A 25,797-nucleotide genomic window follows, 5' to 3' on the forward strand; every position below is an offset into this window, starting at 1 on the left:
CGTCATTCGGTGCTCTGCCTCTTAGTTGGACGATCGTATTGAGAACACCATGTTTCGTCTTAAGCAATGATCCTGTCGGCGAATGCAGCATCCTGCTCTACCTCGGCGAGCAAATCGGCGCGCACTGATGCCCGCGTGTCCTTCTGGTCCTGTGTGAGGGAGTGCGGCACAAGTCTGGCATTCAGCGTTCGTTTCCCCAAGTCATCACGCAAAATTCGTGGCATGTTGTCTTACTAATGTCGAGAGCATCTGATAGCATGCCGACTGTAATGGTACGGTCTTGCTGTACGATTTCCCTGATCCCAGCCACGTTTTCATTCCGGAAGGTTGAAGGGCACCCCTGCTTTGTGTCGTCTTCCACCGACGTTCTCCCCGAAACGAACCTCTTCTGCCACTTGAAAACTCGCGTCCGCGATGGTGTCTTTTTGTCGTAAGCGTCACGAAGGAGCTCATACGTCTGTGCGGCTGTCTTGCCAAGCATCACAGATAATTTTATGTTTACACGCTGTTCGAGGCCGACGTCCATCTCTCCACATTCTCTCACTGTAGAATGCGCAGACGACTAGTGACAACGAAGTTTTCTACATGTAGTGCCATGTAGCGGCTGCCACAGCAATTAACTTAAAAAGCTCAGGTTAGTCCGAAAAGATGGCGCTGCACATACGCACCAACATTTGTTTTGGGGAACCAGTTCTAGAGAAGAAAATAAATCAGTCTCGAAAGTTTACGGACCTGGGTTGTATTTTCACCTCCGAGCTGCGAAACACGCAGGCTGCATCACAGGCTCGTTGTAGGTCCGAAGTGCCTCGTGGTGCTGTGAGTTACAGGGGACGCTAGTAGACGCAAACAAATAGTGCGGTCACAACCACTGTGCCACGCGTTCCTGCAGTGGCTTATCGCACCTGGCAACTTCTCGAGTCAGCGTTGCTAAGATCACATAACCGTTACTTATACGTCGTGGGCTTGCAAAATTGCAGCCGCATACGCTATTCACGGTTCTACTAAAAGTAGCCATCTCTGCGCCCTCTTTTTCGTGAGAGAAGTCCAAACTGCAAGTCAGGATAAAGTTTTTTACATCTTGGAAGTACTGGTATTCGACGTTACTTGTGGCAACGTTGGAACGAGCGGGAGAGTAACGACCTTGAGTTGAAGGCTTTGGGGTAGCTATGAAAAGCATTTCACGTCTAAACAGTCCGAAGACGTGGCTGCAATTCAGAATCGGACAGCAGTGGCCTTCGGTGGTTTTCACGGGGTGGTGAGCGAAAGCGCGCAAGTGACTCACGAAGCCGCACTCACGTTGCTTGAGGGAGGTGTTGCACAGCACAACTGTGGTGCCAGCGAACACCAAGGCAAAGACGACGACGAAGCTGTCGACGGAATTTCGAAGGCAGACGCACACGTGGTGGCCCGGGCGCAGCCCCAGCGACTGGAAGCCCGCCGCGTAGCGCTCAATGGCGCGCAGCAGCTCCTGGCGGCTGTAGCTGCGTGTGTAGTCCACCTGCGCATGCGCGGTGCGAGCTCGGACTCAAACTATTCTCTCTTCTGAGCGTGTTCCCATGATAAGACTTTACGGGGCACATTACTGGTTTTCTGAAGCATGAAATGAAGACCGAAGACGCTTAGCGCCGTGAGAACCCAAGGGATAAGAAAAGAATGTAGTGGTGGCCTCTTTTCAAATTAATGTACAGCTTCTGTAAAAAAGTTCGGGGCCCAGGAAGATTTGCTCCTAAGCCGCGTCGTGGGGCTCGTGTAGCGTCTGTTGATATCCTAATCATTGGAGGGGTAAGGATGAAAATTTCAATAACCTGCAAGACATTTTCGGTGAGGCTGTACAAGCCAAACGGTGCGGGCCAGAAGCGGACCCCTTGCGCTCTAAACTTTTTATATAGAATGTATACAGCATCCATCAAACTGATGAAATGTGCGCTCTGTGCGCACGCTGACTAGGTTTGTACAGCTTCCTGTAAGTAATGCTACCCAAAAGTTCCCACTTCCATCTCTCCCCTTTCACAGCAGAAATAAACTGCTAAGAAAAGAGATAAATTCATGACACTAGGTAAGAAGGAACATAAAATTAGGTTAATTGGTGCTGATTCATGCGCACGCACAGCGAAAAAGAAACACACTCTTACAAGAAGCAGAGACGTGGGCAGCCTAAGCATCGTGTTGGTAGCCGTGTCTGCCTCTCATCATTTTTTTTTATTTTGCGGTGCGTGCGAATTAATCAGCCGCAACTGGCACTATTTTCTCATCCTCTCACCTTGAGTCATAAATGTGTGCCTTTGTTAGGAATTTATTTTCTTCTTTGAGAGGGGAGATAAGGAGGGGGATCTGTTGGGTTTCTCGCTTAGCACAGCATAAGTTTCGCTCTTCGTGAGCATGACTCTAATAAGATCTCACCAGAATTCCGTTGGCCTATACTTGATTTCGCATACGGCAAACGGGCTGATATCCTAATGACAGGATTTCTATGCGTAACAATAACAAAGAGGCGGGCGGCGACATATACTTTAACGTTTCTTGCAGGAGGTGGGTTAGCATAGTTTTAAATTCAGAGCGGTCGGAAACAGAAAAACATGAAACGGCGCATCTGGGACTCTGTGCTTATAAATGCGCTATGAGACAAAAAAGAAATTGAGTCGCCCCAGGAAAACACTGGGTGCAATCGCTACACAAATGCATTCCCGCTTGTTTCACCGACTCTTGCACTCCGAGCTGATTCTTAAACGTCGGGTCTGAAAGAAGTGTTTTAAAGAAAGCGTAGTTTGTCAGTGCATCTGAATGAACCGCATAGAAATTAACGGATGTCATGCAGTTTTTCTAGGGCGTCATTTGCACTTAGTTCATTATGATTTCGAACATTATTTTATTCTTGTTATCCGCGTTGTGCAATAATTTGTCCTGTAGCAAACCATGACGGCCGCGCCTGATGCCGCATAGGCAGATCACCGACGAGGCGCCGGTGAAAGACGAATCTTCGCCGCGCTGCACGAGATCGCTTGGTTTTTGACTGGCCGTCGGCGCTGCCCGCTGTCCTGCTCGCCGTTTTGTGTCGCCCGCCGTGAACTATTTCCCCGGATCTATTTGTGCACAAACACCCTTTCACTTGGTGGAGTAGTGGAGGTGCGGATTTGCTGACGCCCTGCAGCTTCGAAGCCGTACGCTTCAGGTCATCACCGTGCCCCAAGATTACAGCCTCAGTCCTGCCGCACTGCCGCCGACCGCTGCCGCTGGAGCTTTGCGCCAGCGCGATACTGCTGTCTTCAGTGGTACCGGGGACCATGACGTCGAGGATTGCCTAGCCTCGTACGAGCGGGTCAGCACCCATAACAAATGGGACGATGCCCTCAAATTGAACAACGTCATCTTCTATCTCACGGACGTTGCGAATCTGTGGTACCGCAACAACGAGGCTGACATAACATCGTGGTCCGCCTTCAAGCAGAATTTCGCCGACGTCTTCGGCCGGCCTGCGGTGCGCAAGTTGCGCGCCGAGCAACGCCTACGTGCCCGGGCTCAGCTGCCTGGTGAAAATTTCACCAGCTACATTGGGGATGTGGTGGACCTGTGTAAGCGTGTGGATTCTTCGATGCCGGAGCGCGCCAAGATCGATCACATCCTTAAGGGCATCGTCGACGACGCGTTTCAGATGCTTCTGGCCAAAAGTCCAGCAACCGTCGTCGACGTCATTAACCAATGCCAGAGCTACAACGAACTACGCAAGCACCGTCTTCTCACTCACTCTCCACTCTCGCTCCCGGAGCCTCTGGGGGCTTTGACGTCTGACTCCGACCAGTCGCCACTGTTACCCCAGATAAAGCAGTTTGTTCGCGAAGAACTGGCTCGTCAGCTCTCTCTCGTCCACACGAGTCCTGACGCTGTCTCTCCTCTTGTGCCTTCGCTTCAGCGCGTCATCCGAGAACAAGTCGCCGAGGCTCTTCCTGCTCTACAAGAAGTTCCTTCCGTCCCTCCTTTGTCGTACGCCGAAGCCGCGGCACGTTATAGCCCCCCAGTCCTGTGCGGCACCCTTGACGTACGCCGCCGTGGCTGCGCGGCCTCAGCCTGCGACGTTTCCACCCAGTCAGCCTGTCCTGCGTCCGGCACCGATCCCACCAGCGGCCCCGCTTCATCCTCCCTCTTCGCCACATAACAACCCTTGGCGCACACCGGACAATCGTCCTATTTGCTTTTCGTGCACTTTCCCCGGCCACGTGTCCCGCCTATGTCGTCGCCGCATGGTCGCCCCTCCAGCGTTTGCGCCTTCTGCCGGCTCACCCCAGCTGCTTCGCGCTGCTCCACCTCCGGAAGCGTACGCCACCGACCAGCGTCCGTATACGACCCGTCGATCCCCGTCCCCACGCCGCTGTTCACTGTCACCTATGCGCCTTCGCCCTACGTCCGCTGACGAGGGAAGCTATGTTACGCAGTTCCAGAGGCAAGAACTGCGTGCTCTTCGCACAGTTCAAGGCCTCATCGTTCTCCCACGAACATTCTACTGGTTTCTGTCGACGATCTGTCTGTGTCCGCGCTTGTCGACACGGGTGCTGCTGTGCCAGTGATTGATGAGAGACAATGCCGTCGCTTATGGAAAGTGACGACGTCATTTTCTGGTTTGTCGCTTCGCACTGCAACCGAAGAGAGGATCGCACCTTTGGCCACATGCACAGCGCGGGTTGTTATTGCTGACAGTTTGTACAGTGTCGAATTCTTGGACTTGCCGTCTTGTTCCCACGACGTGATTCTCGGGTGGGACTTCCTGTAAAAAAATAACGTCGTGATCGATTGCGCCCGCGCTGAGGTAGAATTTTCTGCATTTTGCGACGAACTGGCCGACGACCTCCATTTCGTATGTCCGCAGAAGCTCACCGTCACTGAAGGCGTCCATGTCCCTCCGGAGGCTTCAGAGCTTGTATCCCTCTCGTGTGATGCCACGCCGGCCGTCACCGTTTTATTTACGCCGCCTTCTTCCTTTGTCTACCGCAAAAACCTGCCGCTGCCGTCTGCTGTTATCGATGTTCACGGAGGTCTCACGAAGATGCTTATCAACAATTCATCTCCTTGCCCGCTTACCCTGCTACGTGGTGAATCTCCTGGTTCAATTCAACCTGCCCACCTTCTCTCTGACCAGGATGCCCCCGTGAGCTCCCGCAGTTCCTCTATCAACGCTCTTCATTCCGATTCGTCACCTGATCCATTGCCCGACGGCGCTTTCCAAGCCGCCATCGACGACGCTCTTCCTTCCACCCACCGGACGCAGCTCGCAGCCCTTCTGAACACGTTTCGCTCCACTTTCGACGTCGCCCACACTCCTCTAGGCCGGACTTCCACCGTCGCTCATCGCATAGAAACCGGTTCTCACCAGCCTTTTCGACAGCGGCCATATCGTGTGTCGGCCGCAGAGCGCAGCGTGATTAGTGAGCAAGTTGAGGACATGCTACACCGTGGTGTCATCCGTCCGTCTCACAGCCCTTGGTCGTCGCCGGTGGTAATTGTAAAAAATGAAGATGGTTCAATCCGACTTTGTGTCGACTACCGCCCCCTCAACAAAATTACCCACAAGGACAATTACCCTCTTCCCCCCATCGACGACGCTCTTGATTGCCTCCAAGACACTGAGTACTTTTCTTCCCTTGACCTACGTTCCGGCGACTGGCAAGTACCGATGGCTGCACCTGACAGAGAAAAGACGGCATTTTTTTTTACACCTGACAGCCTCTAAGAGTTCAATGTGATGCCGTTCGGTCTGTGCAGCGCGCCCGCCACTTTCGAAAGGATGATGGATAACATCTTGCGGAAGTTCAAGTTGCGGACATGCCTCTGCTTTTGGACGACATTGTTGTCTTTTCCGCCGATTTTCTGACGCACCTCGCACGCTTACGACAGGTTTTAACTTGTCTGACTGACGCCGGCCTGCAGCTGAACCTCAAAAAGTGCCACTTCGCAGCTCGGAAGTTGACCATATTGGGGCACATTGTCTACAAGGAAGGCGTTCTTCATCACGCGGCCAAGCTCCGTGCTTTGGCGCAATTTTCTAAGCCTATGTCGCTCAAGCAACTTCGAAGCTTCATAGGTTTGTGTTCCTATTTCCGGCGCTTCGTACGCGATTTCGTGTCGATCATTGCGCCGCTGACGAACCTACTTGGCGGAAACAATGACATGTCTGGCTGGTCGGCCGAGTGCGACGAAGCGTTCACTACCCTGCGCAATCTTTTGACTTCGCCGCCAATACTCCGACACTATGACCACACAGCACCTGCCGAGATCCATACGGATGCGAGTGGCGTTGGCCTCGGAGCTGTATTGGCTCAGCGAAAAGATGGGTTTGAAGAATACGTAGTTGCGTATGCGAGTAGCGTGCTCACCAAAGCTGAATCCAACTATTCCGTCGCGGAGAAGGAATGTTTAGCTATTGTATGGGCACTAATGAAATTCCGGCCCTATCTGTACGGTCGCCGGTTTGACGTCGTCACGAACCACCATGCGCTCTGCTGGTGATCGCCTATTAAAGATCCATTCGGTCGCCTCGCTCGATGGGCTCTTCGCCTTCAAGAGTTTGACATCCGCGTCATCTACCGTTCCGGCCGTAAGCACATGGACGCCGATGCTTTGTCTCGGCCTCCCATTCCCAGCGACGCTGCCTGCTCCTCGGCGACAGATCCCATGCTTTTGTCTCTTACCATCGCTGATATGCCTGCGGAGCAGCGGAAAGACCCGTGGCTTGCTTCCCTAATAGACACCGTGTCTTCGTCACAAAACGTTGCGCCTTCAAGAACATTACGGCGCCAAGCGCCGCACTTTGCCCTTCGGGAGGGCCTTCTATAACGCCGCAACTACACGCCTGATGGTCGGCGGTGGCTTCTAGCGATTCGTCGCTATTTACGATCTCAAATTTGGGCCTCTTACCACACCGACCCTCAGTGTGCGCACGATGGTGTCGGAAAACATTCAAACGACTTTCTCAGCGTTACAATTGGCGCGGCATGTGCGCCTTTGTTCGGAAATACGTCCGATCTTGCATCGCCTGTCAGCGGCGGAAGACATCCGCTCCCCGCCTGACCGGCCCCTTGCAACCACTTCTTTGTCCGGCACGTCCTTTCGATCGTGTTGGCGTTGACCTTTACGGCCCGCTTCCCTGTACGGTCTCTGGGAACCGCTGGATTATCGTCGGCGTCGACCACCTCACCCGGTATGCCGAGGCGGCCGCCCTTCCTGCTGTTACTGCCCGCGAAGTTGCAATGTTCCTGCTGCATCATTTTGTTCTTCGCCACGGCGCGCCGCGCGGGCTGCTAAGTGACAGAGGCCGCGTCTTCCTTTCCCACGTCGTTGAAGCTCTGCTTACTGAATGCCGCATCGTACATCGAACCACCACTGCTTACCATCCCCAAACTAACGGGCTGACCGAGCGCTTCAATCGTACTTTCGGAGACATGCTCACGATGTACGTCGCAGCGGATCAGACCAATTGGGACGCTGTCCTTCTTTTCGTGACGTACGCGTACAACAACGCCACGCAGTCAACCACCGGTTTTACCCCTTTCTTCCGGCTGTATGGGCTTGAGCCGTCGTCCACGCTGGATACCATCCTACAATATACTCCTGACACCTCCGAGTGGGCACCCCTCTCCGAAGTCGCAAAGCACGCAGAGGAATGCCGCGAGTTGGCGCGCTCTTTTACCTCGGCATCCCAAGGCCGCCAAAAGCATCGTCACGATAACGATAACAGGCAACACGTTTTTGCGATAAGATCCCTAGTTTGGCTCTGGGTTCCAGGCACACCAGCAGGATTGTCGTCAAAATTCCGTACCGTATACCTCGGCCCTTATCGCGTCGTCCAGAAAACGTCGCCTGTGAATTACGTCGTGGAGCCGCACAACCCCTCTTGGGACTTGCGCCATCGCGGCCGAGAAACCGTCCACGTCGGCAGCCTGAAGACCTACTACGACCCGCTCCCTTTTCCTCGCCGTAGGTCGCCAGGGTGGCTCCTCTTCTTTCCCGGGGAAATTGTAGCTATCCGTGACGGCCGCGCCTGATGCCGCATAGGAAGATCACCAACGAAGCGCTGATGAAAGACGAATCTTCGCCGCGCTGCACGAGATCGCTTGGTGTTTGGACTGGCCGTCGGCGCTGCCCGCCGTCCTACTCGCCGTTTTGTGCCGCCCGCCGTGAACTCTTTCTCCTGATCTATTTGTGCACAGACCCCCTTTCAGTCAATATGCTCGTAAAGTACGTCTTAGAAGCGAGAAGCCAGAACACAAGCACTGACGCCACGTTATGTTGGCATCAGTCTATTAATTCTAAGCGCTGTATGAAAGTATACAATGGAAACAGACGATTTCATGTCCTGAACAGCAACGTGCGCTAATAATCACTTTATTTTACTTGAAAAAATAACCAGAAAACCCCCGAATAACGGAAATATTATTGAGCAATCTTATTTTTACACGAATTGTAAGTCAGAAAATAGAGCTGGATTTCTGAAAAAATCTGAAATAAGCTAGCAAAATAAAACAAAATAAAGGGCCCAGTAGTGGCGAGCGCACGCTTGTCGTGAAACAGCTGCTCCTAATTGTTACCAAAGTCTGCTCACAGGCTATTTGGAGAGGCTTGCAGTGGGGATGGAAAATTAGGTCTCGGGACGCACTATGTTCGACAAAAATCAGCAGTTTAAAGATTTAGAATGCGTTTCCGCATCAAAGGATTGCAAGCAAAACTTGGATGGCCATTTACGGAAATATAGTGTATTTTCTGTGCGGCTACCGACATAGTTGGGATTTCTCCCGGGAATTCACGACATCACACTAGCTGAGCTGTTGTCGCAAGGACGTGGATCTGATTCAGAGCCCGCCTTCAGACCATGCGCCCTACCAGAGCCGCTGCGCGTACTCACCGCGGCGAGCTTGGATCCCGCGGCGCTGAGGAACGACTTGACAGCCGTGTATACTGAGCAGACAGGCACGGTCACTTTAGGGTGCGGTGAGTACAGTACGTTGTTCTCGATGCGCGGCTTCAGCTTCTCTGCGCCTGCGTGTACGGAAAGGCAGGGTTGCTGCTCTTCAGGGCACTGGCTACGGGCAGTCGACGACCCGGAAGCAGAACAGCTCAACATTCGCGCGGCACGTCACTTAAACTCTGCTCACGAAAGGCTGCTTTTTCTGCTCTGCTTTACCCCCTTAGGGAAACATACGTTTCCGGAAATGGTACCGAAATAGTGGTTTAGCACCCATGCCGCCACCTGTCAGCAAGCTAAAATAAGCGCTCGGCAGGAGCCCTACCACCTAAACAGGGCACAGAATGATAGAAAGCACACTAAAAGTTGGACTCGTCGCTGGCCAGAAATAACGGTCGGCTTATGACGAGCATGACTCGTCCAAGTCACCTATAGAGTGCCAATAGGGTGCCGCCTGCGGTCAACCGCCGGCATTCGCAGTGCGAAGCGGCACTTCGTTTTGCCAACTTTTTGCTGCGGATACTGAGTGCATAGAGGTAAGAAATAAGCGCGCAGTCTTATGAAACTGCGATAGCCACCTGCTGAAGTTGTTTCAGTGGTAATCCTCCGCCCACTTACTTTTCGCAGTGGGAACCCATTTTTTTTTTTGCATTTAGCGCAAAGATCCTTCGTGACCGGCGCATAGGCAGGTCCGCATTCACAGTGTCCGATACGGGCGTCATGCCGGCAGCCTCAGTGCCGCCTTCATAGGCGTGCGCGAGTAGTACTTCTTCGAAACGGAATCGAAAACGGGTAGTTTAGCAAAAACCGAATCGAGTACGGATCGAATAGTGATTGAATCGAGTAGATTACGAATCGAATATTTTCGCAAGTAGCGACTATTAGAATAAAAACATTAATTTTCCGAAACACGCTGCGATGCGGCTCTAGAACTTCTAGTTATATGTAGAGCACTCAAAAGACATAACACTGATCTCCACTAAGGGGCAGGTAAGTGGAAGCCAGCATACTTACGTTGGGGTCATCACGTTATACGTACAGGTAAAATTTTGCTACTAATGACACTGAATAAACTAGTGTCACGTTTCTGAGGGTGAGAAGACGGACAACTAAGTATGAGCTTCTGAGTTCGGGTATCAAGGCAGACTTAGATAAACCTGCCTGAGAGCAGCCACGTCACCCAAACTTGGGGCTGTGTATGAGCATTATGAATGCCACCACACGAATGGCCCACGTCACTGCGCTGAACCCTCAGTCCGACGCAAAACGATTGCGGCAGCACGACGTGCGGCATCAAAGTGGGCCCTGCTTTTCAATTTGTCGTCGAATAAAACAACACAGAGAGAGAGAGAGAGATAGATTATTCGAACCTCTAGCCAATTATTAAAAAATAAGTCGAAAGCTTCAAAACATATTTCACTCGTTTCAAGTAATTTCCAACATTCACTATTTGACTCGCTTGATGAATTGCATAGGGGGGCACTGGATTAGTTATTCAGAAATTTCTAATATTTGCGCCCCTCTACCTTTTCACAGTGACAACCTAACTGAAAGAGTATCGACTTACGTCACATGGCAATTTTCAGTGACCACTAGTGATCATAGACTCAGCTGAGTTTATGAATCTCTGCGTCGAATTTGGTTGTAAAATCAGGGATTGTTGTGATGTGGCTTCCATCAGCATTACCGTAAGTTAAAAGCAGCGCTTTGAATTGCTGCGGAAAAAAGCGGCCGCGCATGACAACTCACAAGCGTGACGTGGTAAAACCACAGCGTGAGAGAGGGGACACCCTTTTGTAAGAGAAATTGGAAGGGATTGCGGCTTAGGGTTTGACACGATAGCGTTAAAGGAGTAATGCCCAGATATACAGAACTGGTCATTCTTTATATAGCGTTCATAGATCCCTAGGAGTACTTACACCACTCCTGGCACAGTGGTGCTGCGGTTAACCGACGCGCGACTGTCCTGCGATGGCAGGTGCTGCCACCGGTGGGGTTTGTGCGACCCACTTTGCTCTTTCAGAGCGACCTCTTGCCACCAATCATCGATTAAACTGCAACCTGCCACGGTGCGCAGTTTGCTCACTATCCTGTGGACAGGATGTGATGACGTCGCAGGGCCACGTGACCCAGTCGGCCCGCCTCTCTTAGGTTGTTTCTCTGAGTATTTCTCGTGCACTTTTCGCACACTGTCAACGACGCCGAAGCCGGATTTTGCGCGGCTTGTGCTCCTAGCGTTATCGCGGTAAAATGTGAAGCGCCCATACTGGCTTTCTCGATCCAAGAAAGCCAGATCTGACCAACTCCAGTAGTTCAAGGACCAGTTATAACCAGAAAAAGTCACAAGAAAGGGGCTTCCAGCATGGATCAGCTATGATGACAAGTAAAGCTGAGTTCATGGGGACAGGTGTCCTTATAGCATGCGATACAAGCGCTCTTGTTCATAAGGCAGGACGCGCAAAGGAGGAAACCTGTCTACGGTCACACGCAGAGGGTGGACCATGTCTCTCAGGCTTGTTCCAAAGATTGATGAAACACTGCGCAGTTTAATGTTCACTCCGTTCACCGCTTGCGAAATAGTTCAGTATCCACTGTCCAATGCTTGGTTGGCGCAAAGCATTGCCACCGGGCGAAAAGACTAAATTTTGAACGCACTGCAGTGTGCCAATATTAGACGACGAGTCGAAGGAACCAGCAGCATGCGCAAGGATGTGCTTGTCTAAAATGCGTTGTCCTATGAAAGAACTTCAGACACTACACTTGTAAAAATGAAAATTTCGTGAATACAGAGAACACAATGAAATGGTAGAAACGGATAGATACATGAGAGACCCCCGAAAATTAACGAAGAAACGACAATGTATCCAAATGAAATACATTTCATTTCTTAGAATTTCTGTTGAATTTGAAGGAAGATTTTGGAACGATCTAAAAACTTGATGGGACACTTAACTCTGCCTTAAGGGCATGGCGCGATAGCCTTAATGTGCCCCACCAGCTGCCTGGGGATCTCTTTGCGTAGCATGTACTTCGCAAACATGGGCACTGTTCTTTCTTTCGTCGTCACATAACGCTTAATCTACCCTTAAGAGCACAAAGCGATAGCATTACAGATCCCTCCAGTGCATGTACTCCTCTGTCGGCTAGGTTCTGCCTACATGCCCATAAATGCGGAACTGGGCATTCTTTACATTCTTAAATCACGGGGAGTCCTCATAGCACTCCCGATGTAGTGGTGCAGCGGTTAAGCAAGGCGCCGACGCCCCGGCAGGTTGCAGTTTCAAGCACTGCTACCGGTGGGGTTTGTGCGACCCAGGCTGCTCTTGTCGAGCAACCAATCATGAATTTAACTGCCACCTGCCATGGTGGGCGGTTTGCCCACAATCTGGTGGACAGTCCAAGCAGATATCTGGGCTAGTTGGTTATGATTCATTTTAAACATAAGACTAGCACTCAGGACGTAGACATAGAAAAAAATCAGACAGGACGAGCGGAAGGTTGTCGGATTCCACGATGGGCAAGTGGCACAATCCGTTTTTTTTCCTTACACCGCCCACGACGACACCGACGACGCCGGATTTTCTGCAAAACGGCAGGCTTAACTCTATGCGTTAAAAATTCCACTTCTCCGCCTGAATGCAGCCCTTCGGCACATTTCCAACATTTTTCATGCCCGGATATTTGACGCCGCAATTTTAAAATTGTTCGCAGCACCAGTGCGATACAGCGGGAAGCCATATCTGCTTCAGGTTTGCGTGGCTTCACGGCTGATTTGTAGCTTCAGCAGCAGTCCTAGCAAACTCGCGTTAAACGTAGTCATCGCTTTACGGCCAGTCATATGAGAGACTCGTATGTCCAGAAAAGTTGAGACTTAGGCGGCTAGCAGGCGTTCGTTCTAGGCAGACTGGGTTTAAGAAGAATCGGAGGGGACACTTAAAAAGGTGAACGCGTATTTTTACCGCGGCAACTCGTTCTACACATTCCGAGCATTCTCAGAAACTTCAAATTATTGTCCTTTGCGGCCGATTTCCCTAATTTAAATCGAATTAAGCGTCCCGCCTCGTGCCTTTTTTTGAACTCGACGCTGAAGGTAGGAGGAGTCAACCAACGCGTGGAGTGCCTTGCAGCCAGTTCCGTGGCAGCTTCGATTTCGCTTTTATTTTGTTTTTTAGTCTTCTGTGATCAATAATTTCAGTCGCAGACAACATAGCCGCAAGTTAGGGGCATGGAAATAAAAAAAAAGCGCGGACTATTTTATTTACGCTTCACTCCGTCGATGGCAGAGCGGCAAGCCGCCACGGGACTGGCTGAACGGCACTCCACGCGTTGGCTGACTCCTCCTGCCTTCAGCGTTGAGTTCAAAAAAATGCGGGAGCCGGGACGTTTAATCTGATTCTATTTAGGGAAATAGGCTGCAGAGGACAATAATTTGAGGTCTTTAAGAATGCTGGGAACGTCTACCTTGAGTTCCCGCGGTAAAAAGACGAGTTCAGATTGCAATTTAGTGCACCTTTCAGCTCCGACTTAAGGGTATGGCGCGATAGCGTAGTGAGTTAATTCGCCTGTATGCAGGAGGCCATTCTTTATCTTACATTTATAGATCCCTGGTAGTCCTGATACCCCTCCTGGCGCAGCGGTGCAGTCGTTAAGCGATGAGCCACTGGACTGCAATGACAGGTGCTCCCAGAGGGTGCTCTTCCCGAGCGACCTAGCCGCCGCGGTGGCTCAGTGGTCATGGCGCTGGGCTGCTGACCCGAAAGGCGCTGGTTCGATTTCAGCCGCGGCGGTCGTATTTCGATGAAGGCGAAATTATAGAGGACTGTGTACTGTGTGATGCCAGTGCACGTGAAAGAACCCCAGGTGGTCGAAATTTCCGGAGTCCTTGACTACCGCGTCCCTCATAGCCTGAGTCGCTTTGGGATGTTAAACGCCCATAAATCAAACCAAACTGTACGTATTTTCCTACGGGACACCTTTTTTTTTTCAATTATCTTTCATAGTCCCACCATAGTATTAGTACACAGTCGCAGCATGAAGTGGCTGCTGAGCTAGCTTAATTTTGGCAAACACAATGTAATATTGGATGCCAGAATTTTAAGCGATGCGGGTGCACGGAAAAAAAGTTCAGTGGTCTGCCGTATGCCCCTAGCCTGAAATATTAAAAGGTATGAGGCACTGCGCACGTTCTATCCGCTGGTACCAATACTACTGTAGATATGCAGAACTAGTACACTGTGATAATTTCGCGAACCACTGCGTGTCTGGGAGCGCAGATTTTGGGTGACGTTTCTGGGATGACTATGAACAACGAAAACTAAGAAACTATTAAATGCAGTTCAAATATATTTCCCAAACTTAACGAAATATGCACAGTCTACTGATGCTCCAAACATGCTTGCATTCTCTTTATTGGACATGGAATTACTGAGACTCTGAGATGCGTCATTTTTGTCATCCCCGGTATTTTTCAGAGTGCGTTTCGTAATACCTATCAACGGGAGCCCAAAACTGCGATTAACAGTTCGTTTAAAAGCTGCAGAGGCAGCTCTCTTTTTGATGCAGCAGTTTTTTCAAAACACTGCATGCAAGCACTGCAGGCGAGTCGAACAAAGAAGTACGGTTTCATGCACTACGTTTTTTTGCTCACTCCACTCGTGACAACAGTAATTACTATTGTAGCGTAGCAGCCACGCTCACTCACAGTGGTGAAATGTGACGAAGACAACGACCCTATGGTGTGGAGCTCATTCGCAGCCTGAACCGCTGTTGCGTGCTGCAAACTCGGCGTGTTACAGACTCAAGCTGAGTCATAACCCTGTCATATTTTGTGGAGGCTGGTATACCTTCCCGCTCTCATCCTGGAGCTCCGTAGCCACACCTTAGCGCCAACGTCCGCTATGCCCGGAGTAACCAGCCAGACAGCCCCCATCCCTTCGCCTACAATTCTCTGTTCCGGTGGGCTTCGGCAGCGCAATTCAAGCGTCTTCAGCGGCGCCGATGACCCCGATGTCGACGACTGGCTGTCGTCGAATGAGCGCGTCGGCGCCTTCAACAAATAGGACGATGCCGCCAAGCTCGGTAACGTTTTATTCTATCTCACCGACGCGGCTAATTTGTGGCTTCGAAATCATGAGGCCGATTTGCCTACCTAATCTTCCTTCAAGACCAGTTTCTCGGAGGTCTTCGGCAGTCCAGCTGTGCGCAACCTGCGTGCCGAGAAACGTCTCCGCCCATGCACTCAGCACGCCAGTTAAACATTTACGAGATACATCGATCTTGTCCACCTGTGCAAGCGCATCAACCCATCGATGCCCGAGGCCGACAGAATTAACAACACCCTGAAAGGTATTTTAGAAGACGCGTTACAAATATTGCTCTCCAAGCATCCGCCCGTAGTCGTCTATGCCATCAAGCTTTGTCAAAGCTATGGCGTCCCCAAGAATCAGCAGGCTTCTCGCCGTTCCAACGTGCCCGACTAGTCGCTTCCTGCGCCAGTGGTCTTCAGTCTCGCTTCTGACCAGACCTCACTGCTTCCCGAGATCAAGACCTTTATACGGGAAGTGGCTCGTCAATTGTCCCTCCTGCCTGTGCCTGAAGATTCTGCGCCATTCTTTGATCCCACGCTTCGACGCGCCATCTAGGACCAGGCCAGCGACGCTTTGCCCCCAGCACTCGGCTTCCGCCTGTAACCGCCGCGGCCACCTAAGCTGCTCCCCCCTGACGCATACGTCTCCCCCTCGCCCGTTGTACCGCTGCCAGCACCGCCGGCACCACCCCGTCGTTACCCGCCACCTCACCGCGCCGTTATGAACCCATGGCGCACGCAGGAAAACCGCGCCATCTGTTATGCCTGTAGCTTGCCGGGCCACGTCGCACAGCTTTGTCGACAACAGGTGCAGAGTTTCTGGGCCGGTTAACTCTCGTACAGCTAAGACAATGCGCCTCCTCCGATGCCTGTTTCATCTGGCCCCTCTGCGGTCTCCTTCCCTCTCGACCGTTCTAAATACTCTTCACGCCGAACGCATCGCCTTCACCTCGTCGCCGATCTCTCTCTCTCTCTCTCTCTCTCTCTCTCTCTAATGCGCCGCCGCTCACCTTCCCGCACGGAAGGGAACAGCCGCAGTTCCGGAGGCAAGAACTGCGCTTCTATCGAACTCCTCAAGTCCTTCGTCTTCCCCCGCCAATGTATGTCGAACTGTTTGTCGATGGCATCGCTGTTCTCGCCCTTGTGGACACTAGTGCTGCTGCCTGTTAATAGTGTCGACCTTTACCGAAGACTATACGTCAAGTGGCGACGCCTGTTACGAACTTTTGCCTCCGTACTGCCAGCTCGCACCGCTTCACCGTTTGTGAGCGTGCACAGCTCGCCTTGTTATTCACGACGTTTTGTACATCGCCGAGTTTCTCGTGCTGTCCCGCTGTTATCACGATGTCATTCTGGGCTTTGACTTTCTCACCCGTAATCATGCTATCGACTGTGCACGTGCCAGCATTGAACTGTCTCCGCTTTGTCCCGACCTCCTATGCGATGTCTCTCCTCGTACCGGTAAAATGCTGGTTTCTGAAGATACTGCTATTCCTGCCTTTTCTAAACCCCTAGTGCCTCTCTCCTGCGCATACTTCGACTGTTTTCTTCAATCCGAATGATGCTGCTGCCCGTAGCCACTGTTTCCTCCTTCCTTTCGCTGTTCTGACTATCTGCGATAGCCACATCAAAATTTACGTCACAAACCTTTTTTTTTGCCGATCAGCACTTCTCCGTGGCGAATGCCTGGGGCGTGTCGAATCACTCGATCATGTTCATACATACTCCGTCTCCGACGACTTAGCCCCTCTCCAGATAGATGCCATTGATTCGCCTGCTGCTGCGCCAAGCCAAGACTCTACATTACGCCAGCCACGCCATGAGGTCAGCGTGGCTGCGAGCTGAGCCGTGGCACCCCGCTCCGCCGACTGTGCGCATGCGTGGAGTGACGTCATAGCCCGCAGCAGGTGTTTGGGCCGTTCGCCTCGCCGCTGCGCCGACGGCGGAGCAGACGCCGCCTGCCTCGTCAGTTGTGCGCACGCGCGGAGTGACGTCAGAGCACGCAGCTGGTGTGCGCGCCGCGCGCCTGCATTAGGCTAGCATTTTGAGCCTTCAGCATGGCGGCGCCGTGGCCACCATGGCAGCTGCCGGCGGCGCGGCGCACCGGCGAAACCGAGTGGGGGAGGAGTGGAGAGAGGGGGAGAGAGAGTGAATCCACGTACAGGGACGAAGATTATGAACGCCCAGCGCAACGCAGCGGCAAAAGACTGACTTTGCAATTCGACTGAGCGAGTTCCACTCCGCCAGCTGTAGCTATCGCGTCAATCCAGGTTTAACGAAAGCTAAACCACAGCCATTTTTTTTACTTTGTTGACCTATAGTGCGGTGAGCTGAAAGCTTTTAGCGAGTTGTTGCTGCTTGTGTCGCTGATTTGTGGTGAAGATGTTGATTAAAGACCCCATAACTGTTCACGACACTTTCAGTGATGTTCATTAACGCGCTCACGTTTCGTTGCTGGAGACACACTATAGCGTTAGGCGGCATCCTTATAGATCGGCTTTCAGGAGGCGTCTGCCAAGATTGTCTAGGGAGCGATCCTCTTCCTCTACCAGGCGGACCGTCCTCTGTGTGGCCTAGAAGACTTCAAGACCTGGGAGGATTGGGGGACCCTGCTGCGCTCGGAGGATCCGGATGTGCAGACCATCGCCACCGTCCATGCTGCCATTGTTATGGACCTTAGGGACATAGATGCTTGTGTTCAGTGGGGTCGGTTAGGGACATAGGAGCGTGCCCCAATTTCCTCTACAACAATACAGTTTTTCTTTTAATCTCTCTTTGTCCTCCCGAACTGTGGTGGTGCCACTTAGTGACGTCGCACGCATGCGCAGCAGGCTGAAGCGCAGGTGCATTGTATGCTGGCGCCTTGCGCATTATCGTATACTGCAGTGCATTATCGTATACTGAATTCCCAGATACGACATACTACACCAATCAATAGTTTTATTAATTACCTTATACTAATATACTATTCAACCAATAACATAAATAATTACTAATTAATTAATCAATATATACTGCTTGACTCACCTCGTCACATTGCTTCGGCTTTCAGCTAATCTTTCGACTTCCCCGCACAACTATCTGGGCCGCACATCCGTCGTTACTCACTGCATAGACACCGGCTCCCACGCCTCTTTGCGCCAGCGCCCGTGTCGCGTGTCGGCCACTGAGCGGAACGTCATTACCAAAGAAGTGGATGAATTGCGTAAGCGCGGTGTCACCCAGCCTTCCTACAGCCCCTGGGCCTCCCCCATTGTTGTCCTCAGGAAGACGGACGGATTCGTCCGCTTTTGTGCTGATTAATGTCGACTCAACAAGGTTACGCGAAAGGATGTGCATCCACTTCCCCGTATTCACGATGCCCTTGACTACCTGCAAGGCACGGAATTCGGCTCCTCGCTCGACTTGCTCTCCGGATACTGGCAGGTGCCCATGGCTATTGCTGACCGGCAGAAAACGACCTTTGTTACGCCCGACGGCCTCTACGAATTTCACGTCATGCCGCTCGGTTTGTGCAATGCGCCAGCCACATTCGAACGTATGATAGACAACATCGGTCGCTGTTACCTGGATGATCTTTTCTAGGGACTTTTCGTCTCAAATGGTTCGCATCGAGCGTGTCCTGTAATGTCTGACCGACACTGGCCTGCGACTGAACCTGACGAAGTGCTGCTTCGCTTCCCGGAGGCTTACCGTCCTGGGCCACGCCGTCTCAAAGGAAGGCGTCCTTCCCGGTCCTGCCAAGCTGCGTGCTCTCGTCGAGTTCCCTCGACCGGTTTCGCTGAAAGGGCTGCGTAGCTTTATTGGGCTCTGTTCATACTTCCGCCGCTTCGTGCGCAATTTTGCTTATACCCTATCTCCTCTGACTGAACTGCTTGCCGGCGACCCCAACCTCTCGTCTTGGACACCAGTCTGAGATGCGACCTTCTCTATGCTCCGCCGCCTTCTTGTGTCCCCTCTGATCCCCCGCCATTTTGACTCAAGCTAACACAGTGAAATTCACGCCGATGCCAGCGGCGTGAGCCTCGGCGCAGTCATGACACAACGCAAACCCAAACCCGGCTTCGCCGAACAGGTTGCAGCGTCTGCCAGCCGCACTTTGACCAAAGCTGAAAGGAATTATTCCGTAACAGAAAAAGAGTGCTTGGCGATCTGGGCTATTTGCAAGTTCACCATACCTTCTGCTGGCAGTCTCTCCTCAAAGACCCCTCTGGCCGACTCGCTCGTTCGGCACAGCGTTTACATGAATATGACATTGAAGTCGTCTATCGCTCTGGGCGTAGGCATTCAGACGCCAACTCCCTATACCACTCACCTCTCCCCTTTCACGTCGACTCCAGATCTCTCGCCATCAGGGATTCCTCTTTCCTTGACATTGCCGACATGCCATCTGGGCAACGCCGGGACCCCTGCGTCTCTTCCCTCCTCGCTCTCCTATATACGCCATCAACGCGGCCGGCGGCCCGGGCTCTCCATCGCCCACCACTTTGCCATACTGGGTGGCCTACTTTACCGCAGCAACTAGTTACCTTGCCGATGGGTGCAAATGGCTCCTAGTCACTCCTCGGCACCGGCGTTACGACATATGCGCCTCTTTCAACGCCGACCCCCAGTGTGCTCACGCCGGTGCTGTGGGGACTTACACGCGCCTTAAACTCCGCTTCTACTGGCGAGGAATATACCACTTCATCAGACAATATGTTCGCTCCTGCCCTGAATGATAACCGTCACAAAACTCTTCCTCATTTTTCAACCACTACGATGCAGCCCTTGCCCTGCTCCACCTGCGCCTATTCGACCGCGTTGGCATTGATCTCTACGGGCCCCTCCCCATCGCTCCGTCTGGACACCGCTGGGGTCATCGTGGCAGTAGATCACCTCACCCGATACGTAGAAACCTTATCCTACATCCCGCCAAAATTCATGCATTTGCGAGGAGCTCGCAGGAAAAGCAACTTCTCCAGTGCAGATAACTCGTCGAAATAACCAAAATTTGTATATGCATTTTGTAAGCAATGATTTTTTCAGCTTATGGCAGCTTTACAGATGGCGTCTGCAGGTATGGCAGCACTGACGTCACGGTCACGCTCCCGTTTCTCGCACCTGCACGACAAGGCTACGCGAATTCGGTCGCCTCCGCTCGAGGTGTCGCGCATGAGGCTTCCAGTCTCGGCTCTTGGCCAAGAAGAACCTCGCCGAAAGCAGACTCAAGGGGAGTTTAAAGCGGAACCTACTGGACAGGCAGCTAAAACTTTTACCGCTATTCAGCTAATATCACCTTCTGATATCTTTGCATACCTAGCGCGGTCCTCAGAAGAATATCTGCCCAATTTGCCTGCTTACTTTACGAACAAAAATTGTACGGAAACTGGCTCCTGCACTTTCTTGCTCCATTCTAATTGGATAGTATGTCCCCCGAGACCGAGGGTAAATCCTGTCCCCGCCATTCCCTAGCATGAAATGAATCGCTGCATGTCCAGTCACCACTTTTCACCTTTAATTCGACGAGCGGCGTCAACAGTGTCCCTCAGCGTTATATGGAAGGGGGTGGTTGCCGGCCTGGTTGAAGAAATCCATGTCAACCACAACTTCATCTGGAGTAGAAATACCTGCTGACCGGCTAGTCCGTGCATTCTAGGATTTGAAATAATTAAACAAGGAAAGAAACGCATACGGAGCTAGGGGTGCTGTTTCTTGAGTCTTCCTTGTCTTTTTTTCGTCATTATTGATGTCTCGAAGCGATAGTAGCCCCATACAAGTGTGCAGTCAACGGCTGTTGAAATTGTCGTAGGGACAAGGAGCCTCCAATTTGTCGCTGAATTATTCTCACTCCCAGTGAAGGCCTGATATCTGTCGCAAATATTAATGGCTAGTGGCATGCTTATAGCGCTCTTCTGCTGTGACGCAAGCTGAAGCAAAATAGTACTAGAACGGCTAAATGGGCAAGCTGATATGGATTCATTGCTACGGAGCCGCGCGCAGCGACGACAGACAAGAAAGAACACGACACACAAAAAGGCGCTGAACTGAAAACTAAACTTTTTCCGAACAGAAAGAACAGCGATGTTTAGCAGAAGTTTTTTTCCGAATAAACTTCAGTTGATAGTATAATAAAAATTAAGTGGGCGCAAAACTTGGATAAGAACTGAGAAGGAGCACACGACGACTGACTGACAAGCGCATACCACCAACCGTTTAATTCAGTGTGACACATGGAATATGAAGCCAAAATACGAGCATGCGCAAAGACAGTGGAGGCACACACGTGAACAAAGGCGTTAGGATTATGGCAAAAACGAATTGAGATAGGCACATTCAGGCGGTATAGATCTGCAAAGAAGCATCACTCGAGCAGTTGATAGTCCAGAGCCTTTTTCTATGTCCTCTCCTTTCTTGTCTGTCCTCGCTGCGAGCTGATCCGTAGCATGGTGAGAAACAGTACTTTGTTCGACTAGTCGGTACATGATCGGACACACAAAAAGAGCGCAACACAGACATGGCGAGAGGCATGACTGCAGTTGAAATCATTAGTTGTGTGTCAACGCCATGCCTCTTTACTTGTTTGCACTCGTGCCGTCCAAGTTCCACTGTTTCTTTCTGTGCCTATTTAAATCAGTACTCATACTTAGCCGCGATGATTTTCCCCTGAGACGTCGCTACCTACTTGCCGTATTAGCGACCTCTCTCCACCGACACTAGCACAGGCAAACACTCAAAACTGACCGTGTCCGTAAGTGAGGTGGCCGACCAGCCGCATGCACCCCTTCGGCAGCGAGGGAAGGGCCGTACAAACCTGAGGCCGCCTTTTCTCCTCCCGAGTGCCGTCTTATTCCCCCCAGTCAACCCAATCTCTGTCATAGTCTCACAGGGCACTAGAGCCCACAATCCCTAACGACGCTCTTTGCTCGTATACGCTGGCCACACGAGGCCAAAAATGGTCTTAAAACCGTTTCGAGCACATTTTTGGTCTTAACTCCCCTCGCAGCTAATTAGATATCCTCCTCGTTCAACGTGGCCCAATGCGTTTGGCACATGTGAGCGAAATGGCCTCCGTGAAATAATGCCTGGTGGCTTAGCACTGCTGAGAACGAAATATTGCGCGAAAGTACAGTGGTCACTAAAGCCACGTACCTGAAACTGCGACTGAGATGTCCACTGACCCAGGGAGCCGTTTATACACATCTACAATTTTTTCATCGTCAGTGCCAGTTTATCCAATTTACGCCAGCGGCATATATGCTCCAGTGCCGCGTTTCTGCAGCAATGTTGCCAACGCCAACACTTATTGCTCTAGTGCCAAGTTTCTGCCACCATGTTGTCCACGCCCAAGCATGCGGCGCAGCATGCAGAGATGCAAATCATCTCTGTGTCACTACAGCAGCATAGCTTGAAGCACGAATGGTAGTATTAGTTGATGACGATGATGATGTTCAATGCACAGCGCGAGAGTGTGTTGCAATTTGACACCAGGCGTGTTCGGCTATCCTGGTGGCCTCGCTCAGTGGTCAGCTGATTTCTTCGCGCCGCCGCGGATTCGAATCTCAGTCGCTGATATTTACTTGAGTTTTATTTATTTATTTAACTTGGCATAATTACACTCACAAACAACGCAAGATCTTGCTCAGGGTTCACCCATCGGAATAGCGCTTTCGTACTAACATTTGGTCGAAGGCTTGCATCGCTTGATGGTAAAAATAACGCGTAACAAGACAGGACAAAAAAGGAACACATGACGACACGAGCGCTGGCGGTCAGCTATTAATTCTTGAATCATTTTTCTTCCTCAATATTTTTGAATTTTGAATCGTGTGCTTGCATGAACTCTTTAGCGCATTTCATAACAATCGCATGTGTTGGAGTCATGAGCCTAGTGCAGAAGAAGCCCTAATACCAGAGGTATCACCGCATTCTAAGCTGGCAAAGAGAAGCATTATCAAGTACGGCCTGACAAATGCGCTAGAAAGTTCATGGGAGCACATTATTAAAGAATGCTTACCTTCATAGAATCAATGACTCACTGATTCCGTGTACCCGGAGCCACTAGAGGTTTTCGTGGCTCAAGGCATCATAAAAAAAAATGAAGACAAAAAAGCACGGCGATCAGACAAGCCGGAAGATAACAGGGGACGACAGGATCGCAGGAAGGTAGCTGTCATCCCTTACATTCACCAGATCTCCCACAACCTAAAGAAAACGGGTAAAGGAGCAGGTGTTGAACTGGTGTTTTCGGCGCCCATCAAGTTGTATATGCTTTGCAAAAAGTTCATAACCGTGCTGCAGTGGCGTAGCCAGAAATTTTGTTTGGGCGGGGGGCTCATGTTGCAGCGCGGCCTCCTCATAAAATTTGTGGAAGGATCAAATACAACAATAATAACTGCATTGCCATTGCCATTGACAATGATATTGTGTATTCGATAACGCTACGCACAGTCCAGACAAGTGAAATATGCATTTTTAAGTAATATAACGTATTTGTATGTTTAAAAAGTTGTGACAGACATGATTACTAAACATGAAACTGAGCAGAGGACAAGACACAGGAGAGAAGGAAACAGGACGAGCTCGTCCTATTTGCTTCTCTTCTGTGTCTTGGACCCGGCTCAGTTTTATGTCTTGTAATCATGTCATAACAACTATCCCCTTATCGTTCACTCATGGCAGACATAACTGATACCAATGCTTCCATGTTTTAGCGTAATAATTAAGTAAAGAAAATATCACACGAAGTCTAGAACTATATCAGTCCGGAAACAGCAAAGCAGTGCATGCCGCTGATATGAAAAGCGTTAAGGCCATGAAATTAGCAAGTAGAGGACAAATATTTTAATGAATGATTGTCGTTTAAGAACCCTTTCATTTTTATACATAGGCAACGGCCAGGGAAAAATCTCAATGACGCTGTCCTTCGTTCCAGTGTACTGCGCAGCAGCAGCAGCTCTCACCGGTCATGTATTGCGAGTGATTGCACCGGAATTTTGGTCACGATAGCGAGCCATCGATAGGCCCTTGAAAGTTTGCGCTAGGATGGGACCCTTTGCGTTACATGACTCCAGGTGCCCGGGAGTTGCCACGAAATCCAACCTGAGTTAGTAATGTTCGTGCCAAAATGTCTTTTCTAGTCTGAACAAGACACTGTAGATGGCAAAATCCAGAATGACTTCCGGCGCCGGTGGTTGTTTTGGTCAGCGGTGCATGACAGTTCGAAAAAATTTTGAGGGGGGCTTCAGCCCCCCTCCCCCTTCTGGCTACGGCCCTGCCGTGCTGGAACCAAGAGAAAAAAGTATGGAAAATTGACCACGAGAAATTATTTGTTACTTGTAATGAGGGCGTGTTTACCGCGCACCGTTGCCCTGTGGCCATGAGTGTATCGAGCAGACAGGCAGATGCGGTAGCAGGAGGTCAAGTGAACATGACTACAATGTTAATGAGGGCAAACAGGGCACACCTAAGCGTGCACTCTCGTCAATGCGAGACCCAGTGTAGGCAACGGGACTACCTTAAGCCATGCGTGCCCTTTTCTGAACGGAGTCAAATTATTAACCTCCACAGAGCCAAGCAGGTTAGGGAGATTATCGAGGCTATAGATATTGGACGTGCAAGAAACAGGTGTGTGAGCGTGGCATCACTGGCAAAAGAGGTCGTGTTTCTAGATCGATGGCAGCCAACGAAGGGCTGAATTGTATCAGTGTGTATCAGTTGTCCTGACTGCTCCTTTTCATTTCATGTTGGCAATTCCTGTATGTATTTTACGTGACAACGGCAAGAAATAAACAGCTGATAGCGCTAGGGACCTCGTGCGTTCCTTATTTGTCCCGTCGTGTTACGCACTGATTTATGATCACGAATCTCCAACTCGCCCAACAAGCATCACTTTTGAGCGCGCTACAACTTTTCGCATCTTCATTAGTGATTTCCTTTCAGTTTGATTCGTCTGTACATTATTTCTGGGCATCATGAGAGTAGAAATAAACAACAACGTAAAAGTTAGCGCCTGTACTACTACTTTTTTTCCCGTGTTCTCGCCCTGCGCACTGGTACAATGATCGTCCTGGTAATTGGGTATTCCCTAAAAACACATCGGTGCTGGAAAACTGCTACCCTTTGCTCTATGTATGAGACCATAAGCCAAGTGCTTACCTAATTTCTTCATACAGTTTTTGTTGAAGGATAAAATTTTGGGCAAGTGGCTATCGTGTAATGGTGAATCTACCGGCGCGAAAGACAGGGATTTGAAAGGAGATAAAACAAGCGCAACAGACTTCGTTGGTAGCTACAGAATTACAAAATGTCGGTATTGTAGCTGCTGCGTAGTATCATGATGCCGCAGGCTTGCAGGCACATACGCCTGTGAGAAATGTTCTTTCCGAATAAGATGTCAGCCTAAAGCCTCGTTAACCACATCAGTGCTTTGGTACTGGCAGTTGGACTGCAATCACCACAAAAGTCACTAGGTGTTCGCGTAAGTAGCCGCGCTCACAATTCAGTGTGCCGCAACTAGTTACGCCGGTATTTTAGTGAGACTTACTTGAACTTCGTCGTATCCGGGACAGCGGGGGAGCATCTCGGGGACTGGCGGTTATCGGAAGGCCAGGCATGGCGGCTGCGTGCGGACGTGGCAAGCGTGAGTGGACGTGCACACCAAGCACCCGTTGCTCGACCGCGGATATTTCATCTGCAGTGGCTTAGTTACGTTACACCGCAGGCGACACGACGCTGTGGCGTGTCAAGGGCGCGTAGCGGTTCGGGTCGCTCGACAAAGATTCAT

At 50.9% G+C, this 25,797-nt stretch overlaps 1 protein-coding gene across 4 annotated transcripts in view; it reads right to left on the reverse strand.

Moving 5' to 3' along the window:
- Positions 1–25,797, reverse strand: part of LOC144097449 (uncharacterized) — a 94,629-nt gene that overhangs the window by 61,759 nt on the left and 7,073 nt on the right. For all 4 annotated transcript variants that reach the window (XM_077630171.1, XM_077630170.1, XM_077630169.1 and 1 more), the window contains 3 exons: positions 25,558–25,632; positions 8,888–9,021; positions 1,297–1,498 (listed from right to left, as the gene is read on the reverse strand). In XM_077630171.1, coding sequence (XP_077486297.1) covers positions 1,297–1,498; positions 8,888–9,021; positions 25,558–25,632 — 411 coding nt within the window. The remainder of the gene's footprint in view (positions 1–1,296; positions 1,499–8,887; positions 9,022–25,557; positions 25,633–25,797) is intronic.

Source organism: Amblyomma americanum, chromosome 7 (genome assembly GCF_052857255.1).
Source record: "Amblyomma americanum isolate KBUSLIRL-KWMA chromosome 7, ASM5285725v1, whole genome shotgun sequence".
Taxonomy (NCBI): domain Eukaryota; kingdom Metazoa; phylum Arthropoda; class Arachnida; order Ixodida; family Ixodidae; genus Amblyomma; species Amblyomma americanum.